Source organism: Eurypyga helias, unplaced genomic scaffold, assembly GCF_000690775.1.
Source record: "Eurypyga helias isolate BGI_N326 unplaced genomic scaffold, ASM69077v1 scaffold577, whole genome shotgun sequence".
Classification (NCBI taxonomy): Eukaryota; Metazoa; Chordata; class Aves; order Eurypygiformes; family Eurypygidae; genus Eurypyga; species Eurypyga helias.
The window spans coordinates 6,721-24,672 of NW_010262168.1; the positions used below are offsets into that span (position 1 = coordinate 6,721).

The window sequence follows — 17,952 nt, forward strand, 5'->3', positions numbered from 1 at the left end:
ATATCACTTAATTTGTCTGAGTGGGTTAAAGGTAAGTGGCTATTGCAGTTTCTGCATTAATGATTTCAGTAAAATTTGCGTTGCATCTTTAAACTATGTGGTTAGAAAGCTCCAGCTTTACCTGTAGCTCTCAGATTAAGCTTAAATTATTAAAAATTAATATACAGTCATTGTTCTACTGAAAAAAACCCCTTTCTCTTAAAATACTACTTAATTAGAAAAACTTACATATTCTAAAATACACGACTGACGTAAGCGCTATGTGTGACTGGATTGAGCGATCTGGCACCGGTGCATGCTGATGATAAAAGATGACTTGTGCCCTGTTGAGAATGAATTTGTCTAGCTAAACAGCAACACTTGGGCTTTTCTGGGTCTTCGAGAGACTGTCAGAAATGCCAGTCTTTGGTTCAACAGACCTTTTAGTGAATATTGGTTTTGTGGAGCTGTATTTCCGCTGCTTATTCCCCAGTCTCATATTGTCCTGTCACAGTTTCAGCATTCAGGCTTGTGAGAACAAATTAATGTTTGCAGGTTGCTGGAAATAGCTGGGAGTATGGCTTGGTTCTGTGCTATTGAATGTGCTTTCAATGTGTCAAAATGATTAAGAAGGTATTACTTTCTTATGCCTGTTGAGGCAACAAAGCATTGTTTCATTGAAAATCTGCTTTCCTGCTTCTACTGTTTTTCCCCCCTTTCAGTTCTGGTGGGAATTTAAGCAAAACTGGTCCCTCCTCGCACAGTCATGTATAAAATTTTTGATTACTAAGGAATTCCATTTGTATCTGAAATAGGTCTAAATTCGGGTGCTCTGTAGGGGCCACTAAAAAACAAGGCCAAGGTAAAAGCAGTTTTCTTTCTCTGAGTTGCGTTTGTAAAAGGCTTTAAAAGGGAAATGAAGATGAATTGTGCTATTTATGCTTCTCTGTTAGAAGTTACAATGTTTTTATGCCTTACTGTGCGTAAAACAAATGGAAATCACACTGTGGTTAGGAAAGGGAATGATCTACAGGAAAAGGAACTAAGTTCTGATACTACAATCCAGTTTCTGTATTGGTAAACCGATAGGCATTCTCCTGTTGGATTGTAATTGTCAAGGATATCCTAAGGAAGTTAGTTAAATCTCTTGGAGGAGAAACACGTGTTCTAGGAAATGGCTCTGCATTGCGGTCTGACATCGGCCAGAGATGCTCACGTTCAGACCTTGGTGTAGCCTGGCGTAGCTGTGTCTCCAGTCAGCCATTCTAAGAACCATTTTATGAAGCGATTCTCAGTATTTAATAAACTGGCTGACTTTTTTGTGGAGAGAGGGAGGGAGTGGGTTGTCTCACACAGTTTTGTCATGGGTGTCCTTGTTTACAGCAACAGCAAAGTGAAGTCAAACATCCAGAAGTCGCTGACTGTCCCTTCTCCCCTTTTTATGTTTACTTACCTGCGTGAGAAAGTGGGACATGTAATCTTACTATTCTGCAGAGGTTTTGCAGACTAATTCCTGAACTTTGTGAATTATGGATTGAGAATTACTGCTTTATAGAAATCTTCAGTCCCACTCAGGAGTAAGATCTTAGTAGCTGCCTAAATATTCTTTGGAGACTTCAGTGCCAAAGTTCTTATTTAGCAACTTTTTGGTAAGAATGAAATTGTTAACAACTAGAAGAAAAAATACCAGACTCTGAATTTCTTATCTGAGTTGACTGCAAGGAATTTGAGATGATAGTACTTCAGATCTCATGATTAAAGAGAATTTTGGTCAAAGAACAAGAACTTCCTGGAAATAAAAATGGAAATGAAATCTGTGTCTTCACTTTTATAATCAGATTCCTGATGCCCTGTGACTGACATTTTTTATTGCTGAGGGAGCAGAATACATGGGAAGGGGTTTGTTACAGTAAGTAAATGTTTGTTCTGGGGAGCTGTACCTGGATGTAAAAATGCCCTCTACTTGTACAAGGGAGGCTATAGACAGCTCAAAGCATTCAGATTAAAGATGATGACTTCAGTATAATGATTTTTGTTAGAACATGCGCAGGATTATGATAATTCAAAATTTTTTTACATTTTTTGTGGAAATAAGCTTCTCTGTTTAGTATAAATTATGGAAATTTGAAGTTTCACTGAGTTCTTCCTTGAAATGTTTTTACAAAGCTGCCATGAATTAGTAGTTAATAAGTATTTCTGTGAGAAGCCTCTGGAACCTGGACTTCCTGAAAAAAAAATTAAAGCTTGCTTTGACTTTATATTTGAGACACTTTTTGAACTACGAAGAGGTAGATGGCATATCAGTCCCTTGTAGGAAATAGTTATGGCCAATCTGTTTTCTGGCAAGCGTGGAAGATGCCTGGACTGGTGCTGCTCAGCCTGATGGAACGTTGGTTCAGTGCTCAAAATTTTACGCTACTCTGAAATATTAGTGTTTACATTATCCTACCAAGTTAGGCCAGCGTGGACAAGAGGTAGGACATGGGTTGTTGGTTCAAATGTGAAGAAGGGGAGAGGGTAGAAGGAAAACAGGAATAGCAGTGGGGGAGCGGGACGATGGACATCTGTCTCACTTCTCTTTTCTAGTGGTGGTGAGCTGTTAATTGTCGCTGTACCACAGTGTGGAATGACAGCCTCGTTTGGTTCCTTGGTTGCAATTTCTGTACATTTTTAATTATTTACACTTTTCTTTTAAACTCTGATGTAGATGCTCTACTGTTACTGGGATTGAGACCATACTGGAGCCGCTGACATCTGATATTCTTCCAGTCACTTGTAAATGTACAGAGGAGAAAAGTTACGTAAACGGCAGTGGGGTTTTCCTTTTCTTTAAGCACGGACACATTAGGTTGGGTAAGAAGAGGTTGTTGGGTCACTGGTGGCAGAGGCTGAGGTTGTGCCTGTGAACAGACTGATGAGGATTATTTGGGACTTCACTCTTGTTACTGCTCAGTTTGAAAAACTCAACGGCCTCAACTTCTGTGAGGATGTATTCAACATCTCCAACCATAATTTGCTTCAGATTTTCATTTTTTTGACCACCATTTGGGTGAGGAGTGAAACTATTTTCTTTATTCCTTTTGGTGAAAGCATTTTATGTAGTGTAATGAGTGTTGGACTCTTGATCAGAATACAAAACCACAACTACTTTTTTGGCAAAAGGAAGTGTTTTTATGAAGTTCTGTTTTGCCTGCAGATAGTACAAAAATAATACAGGCTAGTATACTTTGTAGTATCTGGGAGTAGCTATCTTAGTTAATTTCCATTGTTTATTTTCTCATGCAGTCATTTTTTAATGCAATACCAACAGCTTTAGTTGAAAGAGCTTTAAAGCTGTTGGTATTGCTTTAGAAAATAAATTATTTCAGATTTGTGTTCTTCAGACACTTCATGTTTTTGAGGTGTATCCCTTTTGGTTTTTTTTGTATCTTTTTAAAAATTAAAGCATTTTTTTCTGAAGATTATTTCAATCTTAAGATCATTAATACACCGTATGATTAGCTTCCACCTCAAAATTACTATATTGACAACTTTAACAATTCATAGTTTACCTTCTGTTTCTTTAGGAAATAAGTTGTAGTTGAACCATGGTGTCAAGAGTGGTGTTTACAGTGTAGTCTTCTGGCCAGTAAATAGGCACGGAAGAAACTGAACTTTTGGACTTTAGCTTTGACAGTAGTTAGAACTTTTAGGGGGCAAATAGAAGTGATTTTGTATACACACACACACTCTCATTCACTCTCTGATACAATGTTTGGTGGAAGTCCTTTCGATGTGTTTTCCCAAGAATGGTTAGGCTTGGCCTGGGAGCAGAACTTGTTAAATGGCACTTTTACAGTAACAATTTTTAGGAAAGAATACTTAAATGAGCAACTAAATATCTATATTTTATTAAAAATGTAGTTTTCTTGGAGTCATGTCATCTAACTGATAGCCAGTGGGGGGGTATTTCTCCTGGTGTGACCTGTTCCCTGGGAAAATAGCAATTTGAATAGAATTTACTTTGTTAGTCAAAAACCTGCTGTCTTGCAGAAAGGATCTTGCTCAGCTTAGAGCATTGGACTTGCTCTAAGGGAGCCCTCAGAGCAAGAGCTCTAAGGGAGGGAGGGACACTTGCTGAACTTTCTGTTCTGTAATTCTGCAGTTCTCTTGTTCAGTAAAGCTTTTATTCCTTATATGACGCTTTAATTTCTGGACCTCATTCTGTTATCTGTCTTGACTTTTTATGTAATGCTTTATAGATGGCTCGTTGTCAAGTGTCCACTGAATTTTGGGGAACTGCTTAAGAGAGAAGGTGACTGAAGGACTGGTTAATGCATGTGTTACTGTTTAACAGAAATACTCTTGCCTCAAAACTGAGGTTACTCTTTAAAAACAAAACCAAAAAAGCCACACATGGATCCCTGGCTCACTCCGTTTTCATCTGGTCAACTAAGTTAATACTGTTTTAGAGTTTGGTGTGTCTGCCTTAGGATATATTCAGATGTGTTTCCTTGTCCTGAAGGGAGAAGAATGCTACACCACCTTTCTTGACCCTTTAATATGGGATACTCAGTATGAGAAGATGATTCTGCAGTATAATTGTCTCTTTCTTCTTAGTAAGCAGGAAATACTTACCAATCTGTGCAGTTTGGAGAGCTTGCTTATTTTTAATCTGTACTTGAAGAATATTTTTCCCTGACATGTTGAGTGGTTGTCTATCACAGTAACAGGAGAAACATGGAATGGTTCTGAAGGTATTTGAGAACGTTTTCAGTCTATTCTGTACTTCATGTACTTTAAAAAAAAAAAAAGGTTTTTAAGGGACAGGGCTGTCATCATCCACATCAATGCTGGAGCTTTTTATGTATGGCATGTAATTTTCAGCTCTCAAGGCACATTAAATAGTCTGTGTGCCAAGTCAGTCACGTAGGGAGCACAGGAAATCCTTAAGCAGCACTCAAGAGAAGTAAATGCTGACATTTAAGGTGACAGAACCCATCAAAGAGAATATGCAAACACAGGTGTGCAGCTAAGATTTACATTCATTTAGGATATTAAAGCATTAAAATCTTACTATAAATGAGTAATTACTGCAATGATGCCTGACAGTTTCTGGCAGTAAAAGCCCCTAATATAGATTTTTAAAGATATTTAAAGGGAAATACAGTGAATATTTTGAATTTTATAGTCATTGAAGAAAATATTTTAATCTCAAAGTAAATTCTTCAGTATATGAAGGAATTTTATAAAGTACATGATTTTACAGGTAAGCGACACTTGGGCTTTAACTTAAAAGTTGTTCTTCCTTGCCACAAGCTGTGGGTGTCTGACTTTCCCTTTGTTTAAGCTAAGAGTGCTTGATTTTAATTCTGCCAGATTGTGATATGAGATCTCTTTGGAGTCAGCTGACGTTAGGGCCAAGGCTCACACTGTCACGTACGTTTACCAGCGAGATTGGCTGTGTGTGGTTTTCCACATGCCACGAAACGTATGCACCTCCTTCACCCCCTGTTCCCACCCCAGTCGATTTGCTTGTCCTTTTCCCTTTGATCCTGTAGCTGGTTATGCATGCCCTTACCAGAAGGCTTTAAGAAATGACCGTACCCCCAGGTTTTTGTTATAATAGTGCTTTAGACCTTTGTAATGTGAGATAAATCATAGTTTATCAATTTGACATTCTGATAGCCTTTTTGATGTAATCAGAATATTTATGGCAACTGCCACCAGTTGTTAGACACACTGAAAGCTTTTCAGTAAGTTTGAAGAAAACCACAAGGTATTTGAGTCCTTGGTGTTCCTAGAAATACCTGAATTAAGGTGTTTTGGTTTCCTATTGTTTACGGATTTGGTCTTACAGGGCCAAACACTGGGGAGGTAATTAGTGATGATGATGATAACCTGAAGCCATAAAAATAGAGTAAACTTTAATTTTTTCCTTCATTCTGTTTGCTTATCTTTTTCTTGCCCTTCAAGGCTGTGTCTGTGTATGTCAAATGCATGGAAACTCTTAGATCTTAGGTTGGATTTTTTCATGCTTCTGAAATATAAATAGGTACGTCTAATATATTCTGCTTCTTTCACTAGTTGTAGTAGTCCTTTTAAGATGCTTTGGAAAAGTCACGAGAGTATTCTCTTTAGAGTTTTATTTACACTTTTTTTTTTGTCTTCTAATATATGCCAGCCTGTGCATTGAAGGAGTAACTGGGTCAAAAGTTACCTCGTTGTACTGGTAGCTTTGCTTAACAGTTAGAAGTGGAGTCCCCTGGACTGGCAACTAACATGCCAGTTACTGTAAATTAGTATTTGGAATAATGTGTTCTGAAAAGGAAACACTACTATCAGAAGTCTAAATTACCTTTCTTTTCCCTCCTTTTGTAGTTAATTTCTGTAATCATCATCACTTCCTTCATTCCATGAATTTGACTTTTTCCTCAGCTGTTGCTCAATCCTTTTGTCCCTTGAATGACAATGAACAGAACTTTGCTCTTAATTTCCTTTTTGTAGAACTTGTCATATATGAACTGTCACTTATCTAATTCATTTTTAGACAGCTGCCACATATTCTGGGGCCTTTAACTTCCTGTTCCTGGAATTGGTCTGTCATACTCATTTTGCTATTCCCTCCTGCAATCAGCCTAGTTCTCCTTCTCCAATCACAAAGTAACCCTCTAACTTACCCATCTCACCATCTTGCTTTCCTACTTCCTGTGTATGAATCTCAGCAGAAGCAATGCCTAGTTTTGCACTTAAAATCTGGGAGGTTTTTCCACACCACAGTCTGCTTCAGTGAAACCGATAATACACTTAAGCTGTTCATAATCTTTCTTTTGACAGGATTTAACTTCTGAAGAAAGTTTACTGTCTGTCTTCAAGTAGCGAGCTCTCCTGCCAATATTGTACTCAATACTTGGTCACTAAATGAAGTGTATGTGGCATTTTTAATGCTTATGTTTTCTTTGTCCTAACTTCAGCTTCAGGTCCTTACGGTGTTTCTGAGCTACAGCTTTTTCTTTATCTACTGAAACTCAGTGCGCTCTGTTAGTCTGTTCTTCCTCTGTACAGAACTGGCTCAGATGTAGATTTAGCTGTGGATGCCCCATCCCTGGAAGTGTTCAAGGCCAGGCTGGACGAGGCTTTGAGCAACCTGGTCTAGTGGAAGGTGTCCCTGCCCATGGCAGGGGGGTTGGAACTAGATGGTCTTTAAGGTCCCTTCCAACCCAAACCATTCTGTGATTCTATGGTAATGAGACAGAGAGAAACCTTGCAATGCCTGCTGAAATACCTCCTCCAGTTTTAGACCAGATGCTCTTGTCTGATCCCTTTCTTCAGAGCCCTTGCAATCTCTTCAACCTTACGGCATTTAAACATGCAATCTTCTATTTTAATGTACAAGCTAGTACCTAAGTTATACGATTTTAGTTTAAAATTAAGTAATCGTGGATCTTGGCTTAAAACTTCTATTTTTGAGGTAAATTCTTCCATGCATGACTTTTCCAATTGGTTTTGAGCCCAGGTTGTAGTAAATTCAGTAGAACTGTTTGGTCAGTTGCTTGTGAAAGTGTCTTATGAGAGAGACTATAAGGGCTTTTGGCACGGTATGACATCTGCTTTTTTCCCTGTCCCTGAGGTCTGTTGCACCATCATAAAGGCAGTGAGATTGGCTTAATGTAATTTGTTTTTTGACAAACCCACACTGACTGTGACTTGTCTCCTGTGTTTTTTCCTAAGCTTTGATTTGTTGCTGTACCTTCTCAGGAATGTGGAGTGGAATAGAATGTAAAGTTTACTCTAAATTTCTTTCTCAGTGGTGTTCGTCATCCTCTTGACTGTTCTGGTTTCTGATTGTGACCCTTCCTTCATCTTATCTTCAGTCTGTTCATTCCTTGAACTAGACATATTTCCTCTTTGTTCTTCTGCAAGAAATGAAAATTAATAGTTATTATCATATCTTTATCTGTGGTATGAGGATGATGCATAATTGAATTTGGATTCCCTGCAAGGCTTCTGTTCTGTTTTATCCTTCTGCCGTGTGTGGAAGAAATAAACTTCAAAGTGTAGTGTATTTCTTCTTGAATACATTTTTCTGTTTTACTGTTTCCTCTCTACAGAGCATAAAAGGTCCTGTTTAAATTATCTTAGAACTTCTTAATCTCTGAAAAGCCTCTTGAAATTTAAAAAATATTATGACTTTTTTAATAGCTTCTAGGTTAGATGCCTTATTTCTGGGTAACTGCCAGTTGTTGCAAAATTAGCCAACTTAATTTTGTTTTTAATGCTGTTATAAAGCACATTATTTTTATTAAAATGTTTTGGATCACAGTAGTGGGGAAGGAACACCAGATGGGAATAGTCAGTTGGGGGAGCTAACACTCTGTAGTGCATCTGCCAGCATTTGAGAGGAAAGAATAGGAACTGCGAAATAAAAGGAAAGAGCAAATTGCATTAGTGGAGAGTGGTGTGTTGTTTTTTTTTTCCCAGCGTAGCTCTTCTTTGATGTTGCAGTTGAAGTACTTTTTTAGTAGCTTTAAGCAGTAGAAATTAAACTTCTTTAGTTTTCATTTTTATGATCAGAGCACTCCTATGAGAGACTTTCTGATATCACTATCAGGCTTTCTTCAAAAGCATTTATCTCAGTAGTAGGGCAGTTGTATAAATATTTGTAGTTTAGCTTCTTGGCAAAGTGTTTTATGTCTGCCTTTATTGGGTATGGCAACACCTAAAGTCAGATATGGAGTAGTGAGAATGGGACTGGTTTGTGTCCTTAACAAGGACAGATACAAGTGAAAGAAAATACTCAATAGCCTGTTTAGCCACTAAAAGGCTGTGGCTGTACCATTTTGGTACCAGGTGTATGAACCAAAATGTTCTTCTGATTGGGTTTGTGACTTTGCATTTCAGGAGCATCGAGTAGTATTTCTTCCTTTCCCAAACAGGATGGGGAGAAATGCTTAGAAGTGGGAACTGTCTAAAGTGTAATTTTACTGTGTGGAGGCTTATGTCAAGCTAAAACCGTAACTGTGTCCACGTAGGCTGCAGTTTTGCATTTGTGAAGGAAATGGCTCTCAATTTTATCTTAGTTTCCTCTACTTGAATCTTCACTTTGTCCCTTCATTTTTTAAAAATGGGTTTTTTGGTTCCAGATAAAGAAAAAACCCAATCACTGACACCTAGGTTTATGGTTACCTCTTGCAGTTGACTCTATTATGGGAAGAAAATCCTAGGGAGACCTCTTTCTTCAGAGGTATTAGGAGTGTGGGAATCCGGTTCAACCAGTACGTGGTGGTCTTTAGGCCATTGTGCTGCAGCCCAAGGATTTGGTAGACCAACTTGCAGGTCTGTTTGGAAAGTGATGTCTTTTGCAAAGTAGTCTTACTAACTGGCTGCAACCCAAAGTAATTGGGTCGATTGCAAAGCAACCTGAGCATGCGAGTGCACTAACATTGTGAGGGATGGGTAGATGGGGTGGGATTGGATTAAAACATTTAGGCTCAAAATTGAACTGTAGGATTTTCTTACGGACTTTTGTTTAAAAAGCTTGATTCACTGGAGAATATAAACACATCTCATAAATCTAAAAGCGAGAAGTGTTGACTGGAAGGAGGGGAGAACATGCATTTGCCTTTTTTTTGTGTGCGCTGGCAGGATGGAAGGGGAGGGGTCTTTATTTACCGTTCTCTAATGCATCCTTGAACTATAAGCAGGACTTTGTTATTAGTCATGGAGAAAACTAGCATTTTGCGGCAGTAATTCTAGTTACATGTATTTATTTGCACATATGGTGTTGGTGATGCTCTATAAAATTGTAGAATTAAGTAATAAATGTGATTGAAGAATATATAGCTACTGGGGATGTCCCTTTTCACCTTCATAAACATAACGAGCGACAGTTTGTAAATTATGCAAAATGCTAATGAAATGTTTTAATTTGGTAATCATCTTGGTTTGATTAGAAACATGCTGATTATCTGCAGAAATGTAAATGGACTTTTGGAAGATGGGTTTTGTGGCTTAAAATTGACTTGGGGAAACTAAACTAAACCCCAAACTGTACTGTTACTTATGCCCCCCTCAGTGCACTAGAGCACTATGGTGCTTATAGAGCTTTGTGCGGGTCGTCGTTACAGTGGGTTGTAAAGGTCCTATGTAGGGGCGAATACTTCTGTACTGGGCACTATACACACTCCTGGTTTGAAGTATATTTACCTACCTTCCTGCTTTGAAAAAGTTACATGCTTTCAATAAAAATTGCAAAAAAGGCTGCAATAAAAATGGGATGATGAGTGAAAACAGTCTTCCCCCTAATCTAGTTGAAAACAACCAGACAATGCTGGGAATACAGTCTGAATCCTGAGGCAGATGTTCTGCTGTAACCCTGGATTTCTAAAGTAATGTGAAATGGCAGCTTCACCAGAAACGCAGTGGAGAATAGGCATCTTCTATAACATGTTCTTCAGCTTATGATCACAGAATCACAGAATGGTTTGGGTTGGAAGGGACCTTAAAGACCATCTAGTTCCAACCCCCCTGCCATGGGCAGGGACACCTTCCACTAGACCAGGTTGCTCCAAGCCTCATCCAGCCTGGCCTTGAAGACTGCAACCTCTTCCATGATGGAAGAGCTGGGAAGGGTATGCACATGACTTGCGACTTGTGTGATAACATGCTCAGTGGCTGATGAGGTGATGCTTTACTGTCACTTATCTATGACCTGGAAATGATGAAAGAGCAGCAAGTCCTAACCCGATCCTTGTAATCTTAGCAATTGGTAATTTTGGATTCCACGGAAGAAACTTCATGCAAGGAGAATGGTGTCATTAAGTGTCCTTTCTTTTTCTGTAAATATTTTAGACATTCTTTTGGGACATAAGGGAAAAGAAATTGGGAAATCAATAGTGTATTTTTTTCAAAATTATATCCATATGTCATTCAAGAAGAAAACAAACTCTTTTTATAATTAAGGTGTTCTTTTGTAGTGGTTGAGGTGAAGAATGTTTCCAAAATGTATTTATTCTTCACATAGCAGTGAATGCAATAACTTTGAAAATGTTTATATTGTTCCTTAATACAGCAGCATAAAAGCTGATAGGGTAGTTTGTGCAGGGTGTAGTAATACTGTGAGTAGAACTTGCTAGCTGCCGTTTTGGATGTAAGCTTCATAAATGGGCTGTAAACACTGAAATATGCTTCCCTGCTAATGCTGTGATCAGATCTAGAGAAACATTTGTTAACAAGTTTTTGTAGAATTGATTTTGACCTTAGCATCCTGATTTGTAAATGGAAGAAAACTCATTGCCTTTTTTCTCATGAGGCTCTTCTGTTAGCTCTTCAGTCATGTGGGACCCTACTCTAGAGACATCACCACATACATATTAATCTGTAGTAATTGTTTTGTTGTGCTGTCCTTTTCATGGACGTAGGGAAATGTTTGTCAGGAACATCGGAAACCGGACCTGTGTCACTTGAGTTTCTCTGATTATGGTAGCCATGAATTAGCTGCGTAGTTGAGGAAGATCCATAAAATGTCCTGTCTGTGCCTACTCCTGACTCTAAAAAAAAAAAAAAAAAGCCCAGACAAGATTTCAGTCGATGGATAGGAATACATAATTCCAAGTGCAGCCCTTTAAACTTTTAGGGATGCCAGCAACCTGAACTTGAGCTAAAATAGTCAGTTGTAGTGCCATGGGAATTACAATTTTCTTCTGAATTCATTCCTGGCCAAAGTGGAATTAATATCTCTCAAACTTTGTCATCAGATTTGTGAACAACAGATTTATGAACCTCTGGAATGTTTTATTGGAGGCTCTTCATGCTATTAATTGGTAGGACAGCTAGGAACGATGTCCTTTCCTAGTCAAGCTAGTGTTCATTAAGCAGATGAATATACTTTAAATTTATGGTCTTAAATTTATTCGTATCTGGGTTAATACTTTTGTGTCCCAGCTTAGTTTTGTGCTGTGTGGCAGTGGAGAGTATTGGCTGGGAAATTATTTGTTTTGATGTTTGATACTTACTTTCACAATATAGCTCAGTATTGAGAGACCAACACCATCCCTTTTTGAGGGGGGCTGTGTGTGCTGTTTGAGTACAGCTGCTCAGTGCCTAAAAACAAGTTTTAAAAAGTTCACTTTCTAAGGACACAAGTGGCGTGTGCACGTAAATACCTGAAGCAGAGTTTTGGAAAAGGAAGGGTCTTGTGCATCAAGATTTTGCTCCTTACTGAGAGACTGGGAAACTGCAAAATTAAATAGTTGCACCTGTATAGTAGTATAATGTGTGCATTCATCTTTATCTCTTCGTTAAAACAGAGTGTGGATATCAGATTTATATTTCAAAGATTTTCGACTGCCTGACTGCCAGTGTTTGTTTAACCAAGCCTTACATATTGAATTATTCATATTTTAATCCAAATTTATATGTCTTTTTTGTTTCCAGGACAATTCTGTGATTAAGATCGATAAATAAACTGCACATAAAAAGCAAGAAAACTAGAGATCATGCAACTTGTCCTAATCCTTGCTTCCTTCCTTTCTGCCCATGCCTTCCCTTTTCCTATCTTGATTTTTCCAATTTTAAGTCTGGAAAACTTACGGTGAAGTGTGGAAGTGTTTCAAGCTATGATACGTAACTTGCCATCACTGGAAAGGGAAGATCCTTTTCCTGGTGTTGCTGTTCTTTGCTTTTTGCGAAGTAAAGACTGACTTGGTGATAAGCAGTTTCAGTTTGTTCAGCTGGGAACAAACTAATGAGCCAAAACTGGTGAATTGTCTTCTGTGGGGTGACTTGAACCAGTTCAGTGTTGAGGCTCTGATGAGCACCAGGTGACGCCCTCACATGAATTCTGTTGATGCAATTTTATTTTTTTTTGAATCTTTTAAACAACACAGTGTTTTGTTTGGTGAACATTGAGTGCTGTCAAAAGTTAAGTAGTCTGTTTATCTTTCCGATCTTGATTAGAATCCTAAAAGCTGGATTTAATTGTGTCTGATTTTTTAATGATTACCGGAATGTGTTCTTGAGGGTGCCATTTTAGGCTAAAATTATTAAATGTACAAACTGTAGTGTTCTAAATAAAATCTAAAAAAAGCGTTTCCAGCTTTCAAGAACCAAGAACAGTTGGGATAAGTGTTTTATGATGCTGTGTATGCAAAGGTACAGACATGACCTAACTGACAGCTGGAGTCTGAGTTTAGACTATAAAATGCTTTTTTTTCATTGCATTGCATCTTCCATCAATTTTACACAATTTTATGTGAAAATGTCAAGTCCTTCATGCCAATTTAAGGCTTTTTTTAATGTTCCTGTCTTTAGGGCAGCAAGCTTTGTTTTTAAATGTATTCTGGAGTCATCTCCCAGCATTAGGTAGGCACTAGGGACATCTTTGTTTCTTTTTCCTCTCTCTCCATTAGCTGAAAACATGAACGCAATGGGAATTTGGTGAAAAGGCAAGAAGCAAAGTGTTTGTAGGGCTGCTGAAGCTTTGCCTAACCTGTAAGATACTTGAGGCTGTAAGAAGTAAATTAAACAGCTTTATAAGTATTACTTACTTATTAAAAATTGCTTTGCATTAATATTTGTTTAAAAAATATCATTTCTGATGAAACTGTACTTTTAGTAATACTGTCCACAAACTTAACCAGATCTTTAAAAACATTGACCTGTTTTTCTGGAGGTTTCACCAGGATCACTTTTACCCCAACAGTCTTAAATTTTTTGCTAGGGAGATGCAAGAAAACATAAAGTCACTGTGACTTTACATCTGTATGAGACTGGTATGGTCAGATTACTATTAAAGGAGGACAGCTGGTGAGGTTTGGGGTCAGTTAATGTAATTATTTTATGTGTATTTTCAATAAGATAAAAGGAACCTTTAAATGTAATACTGAATACGGTAGTTGTATTGATTAAAATAAGCAAATGAAATTTCAAGCAACAAATAAACGAGAAATCCTTGCCTTTTCTCCCCTTCTCGTTCCCTTCCCCAACCAGCAAGCCTGTCTATGAAACAGTCCAGTGACTGTTTTAATGGCTTTCTGTAACAAAAACCTATTCTTGGCTCAGGTTGACTTTTCTTAGTGAGGTGCCCTAGAAATAATAATGCAGTTGTAACCACTGTAGCTATACAATATGTTGTACTGGTTTTTTATTAAAGACAGTTTCACCAGTGGTTTGGAACTGACACAGGAGACTGGGCTCTCTGAAGCAATTTCTGTTGGGAAAGCATGAAATAGTTACATTTGTAAAGTGGAAGTCACTATTCTGGAAGTAAAACTTTGGTCTGTACCAGGAGAAAGGTCAGGCTTGCAGGCTGGTGTGGTGACTTAGATGTAAGATTACTTAAGAAATATATCCTCTGGAAGGAGTAGCAGGGTTTTGGTAGCACTGTCTGGTGTATAGTTGCAGGGTGTCACATTTGGAAATCAGAGACTAACAGAAATAAGATTGTCAGTGAGAATATTATATAGAAAGTGTTTTCTTGTATCATTTACACAAACACATTTAACTGTTCTGATACAGCTACCTTGTTAAAGAAAAATGATTTCCTTACAGGCCGTTTTCCCTTTCAGCACTGGTTTTCACATACAGAAATATAATGCTACTGTGTACTTCTGCTGTCTTCAAATTTACATTCTTCTGCCTTGCTGGCAGCTTTATTGTTTTTTAAAGCTGATTTTCCTGAGAGGGTACTACAGGTTACATCAAGACGCGGGCAGGGTAACCGTAAGCCTTCTGGGCATTGCTACTTCGGCCGTTGCATACGTGTCTATCAAATCGCTTTCATAGAGGGGATTTGCTGAGCTGCTCCTCCAAGTTTGAAATTAAAGGGTCCTTCCTATGACTTCTATGAAAAGTGTTTTGTTGTTTGATTTTCTCAGTTTTTCAAATGAGAGGAAGGAGGAAAGTTTTGTTTAAATGCCCATTTAACTGCATAGAAGTGTTAGTCAACAAATCAGATGTTCTGCCCCATTCAGAGAAAAAAACTGAACTGCTTATGCACATCCCTTTCCATGGAGGGGAAGGACACAGTGTTCTTTACCCGGACTCCAAATGGAAGGTACCTCTTCCATGTGATAGCCTTAGCTTTTAGAGATCAGTCAGGAACCAAGCCATCTTGGCTGCAGCCTTGTATCACCTCTCCATGGACGCTGTAGGACATGTCCAGGTTATGTGGAGTAGTGGCACACGATGTGTTATCCTTTAGTGGCATCTCTGTCCATCTATGTTTTGGGAAGGTATTCTGTGTTCCTTAGGATTTAATCCCTTCCAGTCAGGGACTATTTCCGTAACACGTTATCAATAACATAATGTGTAAATATTTTAAGAGCGTTGTTGTACGTAGTAAATTTACTAAACATAATTGCTGGATTAACAGCATGTATGACCTGTTTTATCAAGGTGGATTATTTATGACTTAATATTTTAAAATTTATTATGTTTTCACATTTTAAAGACTGAGCTTAATAGTGAACTAAAGCAGAACACTTTGATATTTGAATTTTGTTGTTAATTGTTTTCTCTTGAACAGTATCAAAAGAAGATTTACTGAATAATAGTAAACTAATGAAAATAGGCTAGTTTTAAGTGTGGCTTGTCTGCTGTATTTGGTACTATCCAAAACCTACATTATTGAGTAGTTGAAAAGCATTATGTGTGTGTGTGTGTATATATATATACACACACATATAAATACATACATATATATATGTATTTTCGTGTATATTAAGTATTTGAGTTGTTATATTAGGAATTGCAACGTTGTCCATGATTTTTCAAGCTACAAATGTTGGCCTAAATACTTTAAGGAGTTAAAATATCGCTGCTTAATTTAACTGTTTCAAGAAGTGTGAAAGCACTCGCATTTAGGGAACAGTAAATACCCCGTTGTTCTTGCTCCTCAAAAAAAAAAAGATGCTAAATCCATAAATATAATTTTTTTAAAAAGTCTGGATTTAAAAATGAGCTGAAACTGCTGTTTTTATTAAAAATCTGAGAAAGTTCTTTAAGTCCATACTGATTGCCACTGAGTTGTCATACTTTGTTTTAGTGCATGCAGTAAATCTAGATATGAGCAGGGATTGTCACAGGTTTTATTTTGAAGAGCTTGATTTTTAAAAAGCATGCTTTTATAGTTCTTGTGTTATTTTAAAAATTATTATTATATTTAAATATTTGCACTACTGCTTCAGAAGGAATGTTACTTAACACTGTTGACCGCTGGTGTTTTGCTGGTTTATGCCTAATTAATTATAAGTGATCACTTACTGAATAGGTAATCATTCTTCTTCCCTTGTCAACTGAAGTGATGATATATTTACGTACTAAATAATCTCTTATCTCATGTTAATTTAAAAAAGTGCCTTAATCTGAAGTATTTCAGCAGTTTTAAAACAAGTTCTTAATTTTAGATTAGTGATGACCTGAAAAGTGAATTGTCAAATGAGCTGTATACATCAACCCCAGGCCTCATTCTCCCTAAAGTAAAAGAAGTAATGTTCTATAAGGTATGTAGAAATTGGTAAGTTCCACAGGTTTGCATTAATTCTCTTTCAGTTAAACTTGGAGTTACTCATGTTAAGATTACATTATTGCTAACAGTTAACCCAAGTAGCTAATTTAACTGAGAGTAATGAGTGCCTCTTTTTCATGTCAGTGGGAGGGACTGGGAGAATGAAGGGACCTTTAAACTGCCATTAATGTCTTCAGTCTCCTCCTGCCGTCCCATGTCTTTTGCCAGAAAAATGGACTTAAGTTTTACCGTTTCCCAGACAAATGGCTTAACTTGCCTGGCTGCCAGACCCATCAGGAGGGAGACATTTTCAAACATCTGCTGCTGAAACTGGGTTTGGTCTGATTGTATTACGCTGAAATTCTTTTTGCAGAGAGTGAGGGGAGAGGAAAGAAACATTTAATGTAACCCACTGATTCGTCTTCGGAGCGAAGTTGGTTGGGTTCCAGATCTGTTTCTAAGACTTTTTATATGTAGCTTACATGAATCAAGTATTTCAAGATGTCTGAAGCAGAAGGCCAACAGAAGTCCATTTTCAAATATCAAATTGTTAAGCGATGCAAAGCTACATAATTGGGCTAATAGTCGTAGATACAAATTTTAGAGTAGCTTATTTTGCCTGGCTGCATGGCTTTCTGTAAGTAACTGATGTTTTTCCACCAAAATAACAATCAGCTGTTCCTGAGTCAACATTTAATTTCAAAATCTTTGTGTTTTGCCTGGATAGATCTTTCGTAAAAGACAGAGAATGGCTTAAAGATTTACTGGTCTGTCTTGAATCGTAGGGTAGCAAACACTGTTACTGCATTATTTTGCTCTTCCACAGTATGGGTTTTTCTTCTTTTTCAGGTTGGACTTGCAGATGCTGTGGATCTCTTCAGAGCCAGAAAAGTGTTTATTAAAGATGGCTTTGCTTATGTGCCACTTAAGGACATTGATTCAATTGTTTTGAGCAACTATAGAACAAAGTTATCTAAAGCACTGGCGGTAAGTCTGATAAAGTCTGATTTTTACGACTTTTGTTGCATTGTTTAGTGATGCTCTTGGAAAATAGCCGTTTGGATTTTTAAATTTATCTGCTTCCATCTGGAGAATACTAGAAACCCTATGAAAAGTGCTGACAGCACTAAAAAAAAGGTCTATATCCTTCTGATGTTGAGGGCTTCCCATAGGGGAAGCTTCTCACAGAAGCCATCCCTGTAGCACACCCCCCCCCCCAAAACCTTACCATGCAAACCCAAAACGGTTCCAGAGGTGGGGATAATAGTAACGAAAAAACAGACTCTGTCTGGAATGCCTCCATCAGTGTCAGGTGTTTGCATCAACTAGATAAACTATTATGTTGTTTTTAAGGAATGTTTAAAGTTCAGAAAATGACTTCTCCTAAAGTTTTTAGAGCTGGTTGACCATTACATTTTAAAACTATAAGCAAATGGTTGAGAATTTGTAAATATTTCTTTGTAGCATGAGTGGTTTTATTGTGGGTT

The 17,952-nt window shown here is 37.6% G+C and overlaps 1 protein-coding gene across 1 annotated transcript in view; it reads left to right on the forward strand.

Annotated features, from left to right (window-relative positions):
* Positions 1-17,452, forward strand: part of PRIM2 (primase, DNA, polypeptide 2 (58kDa)) — a gene marked incomplete at both ends in the record, with an annotated part of 24,162 nt that extends 6,710 nt beyond the window's left edge. Inside the window, 2 exons of the mRNA XM_010155598.1 lie at positions 16,365-16,460; positions 17,315-17,452. Coding sequence (XP_010153900.1) covers positions 16,365-16,460; positions 17,315-17,452 — 234 coding nt within the window. The remainder of the gene's footprint in view (positions 1-16,364; positions 16,461-17,314) is intronic.
* Between the last annotated feature and the right edge of the window lie 500 nt (positions 17,453-17,952).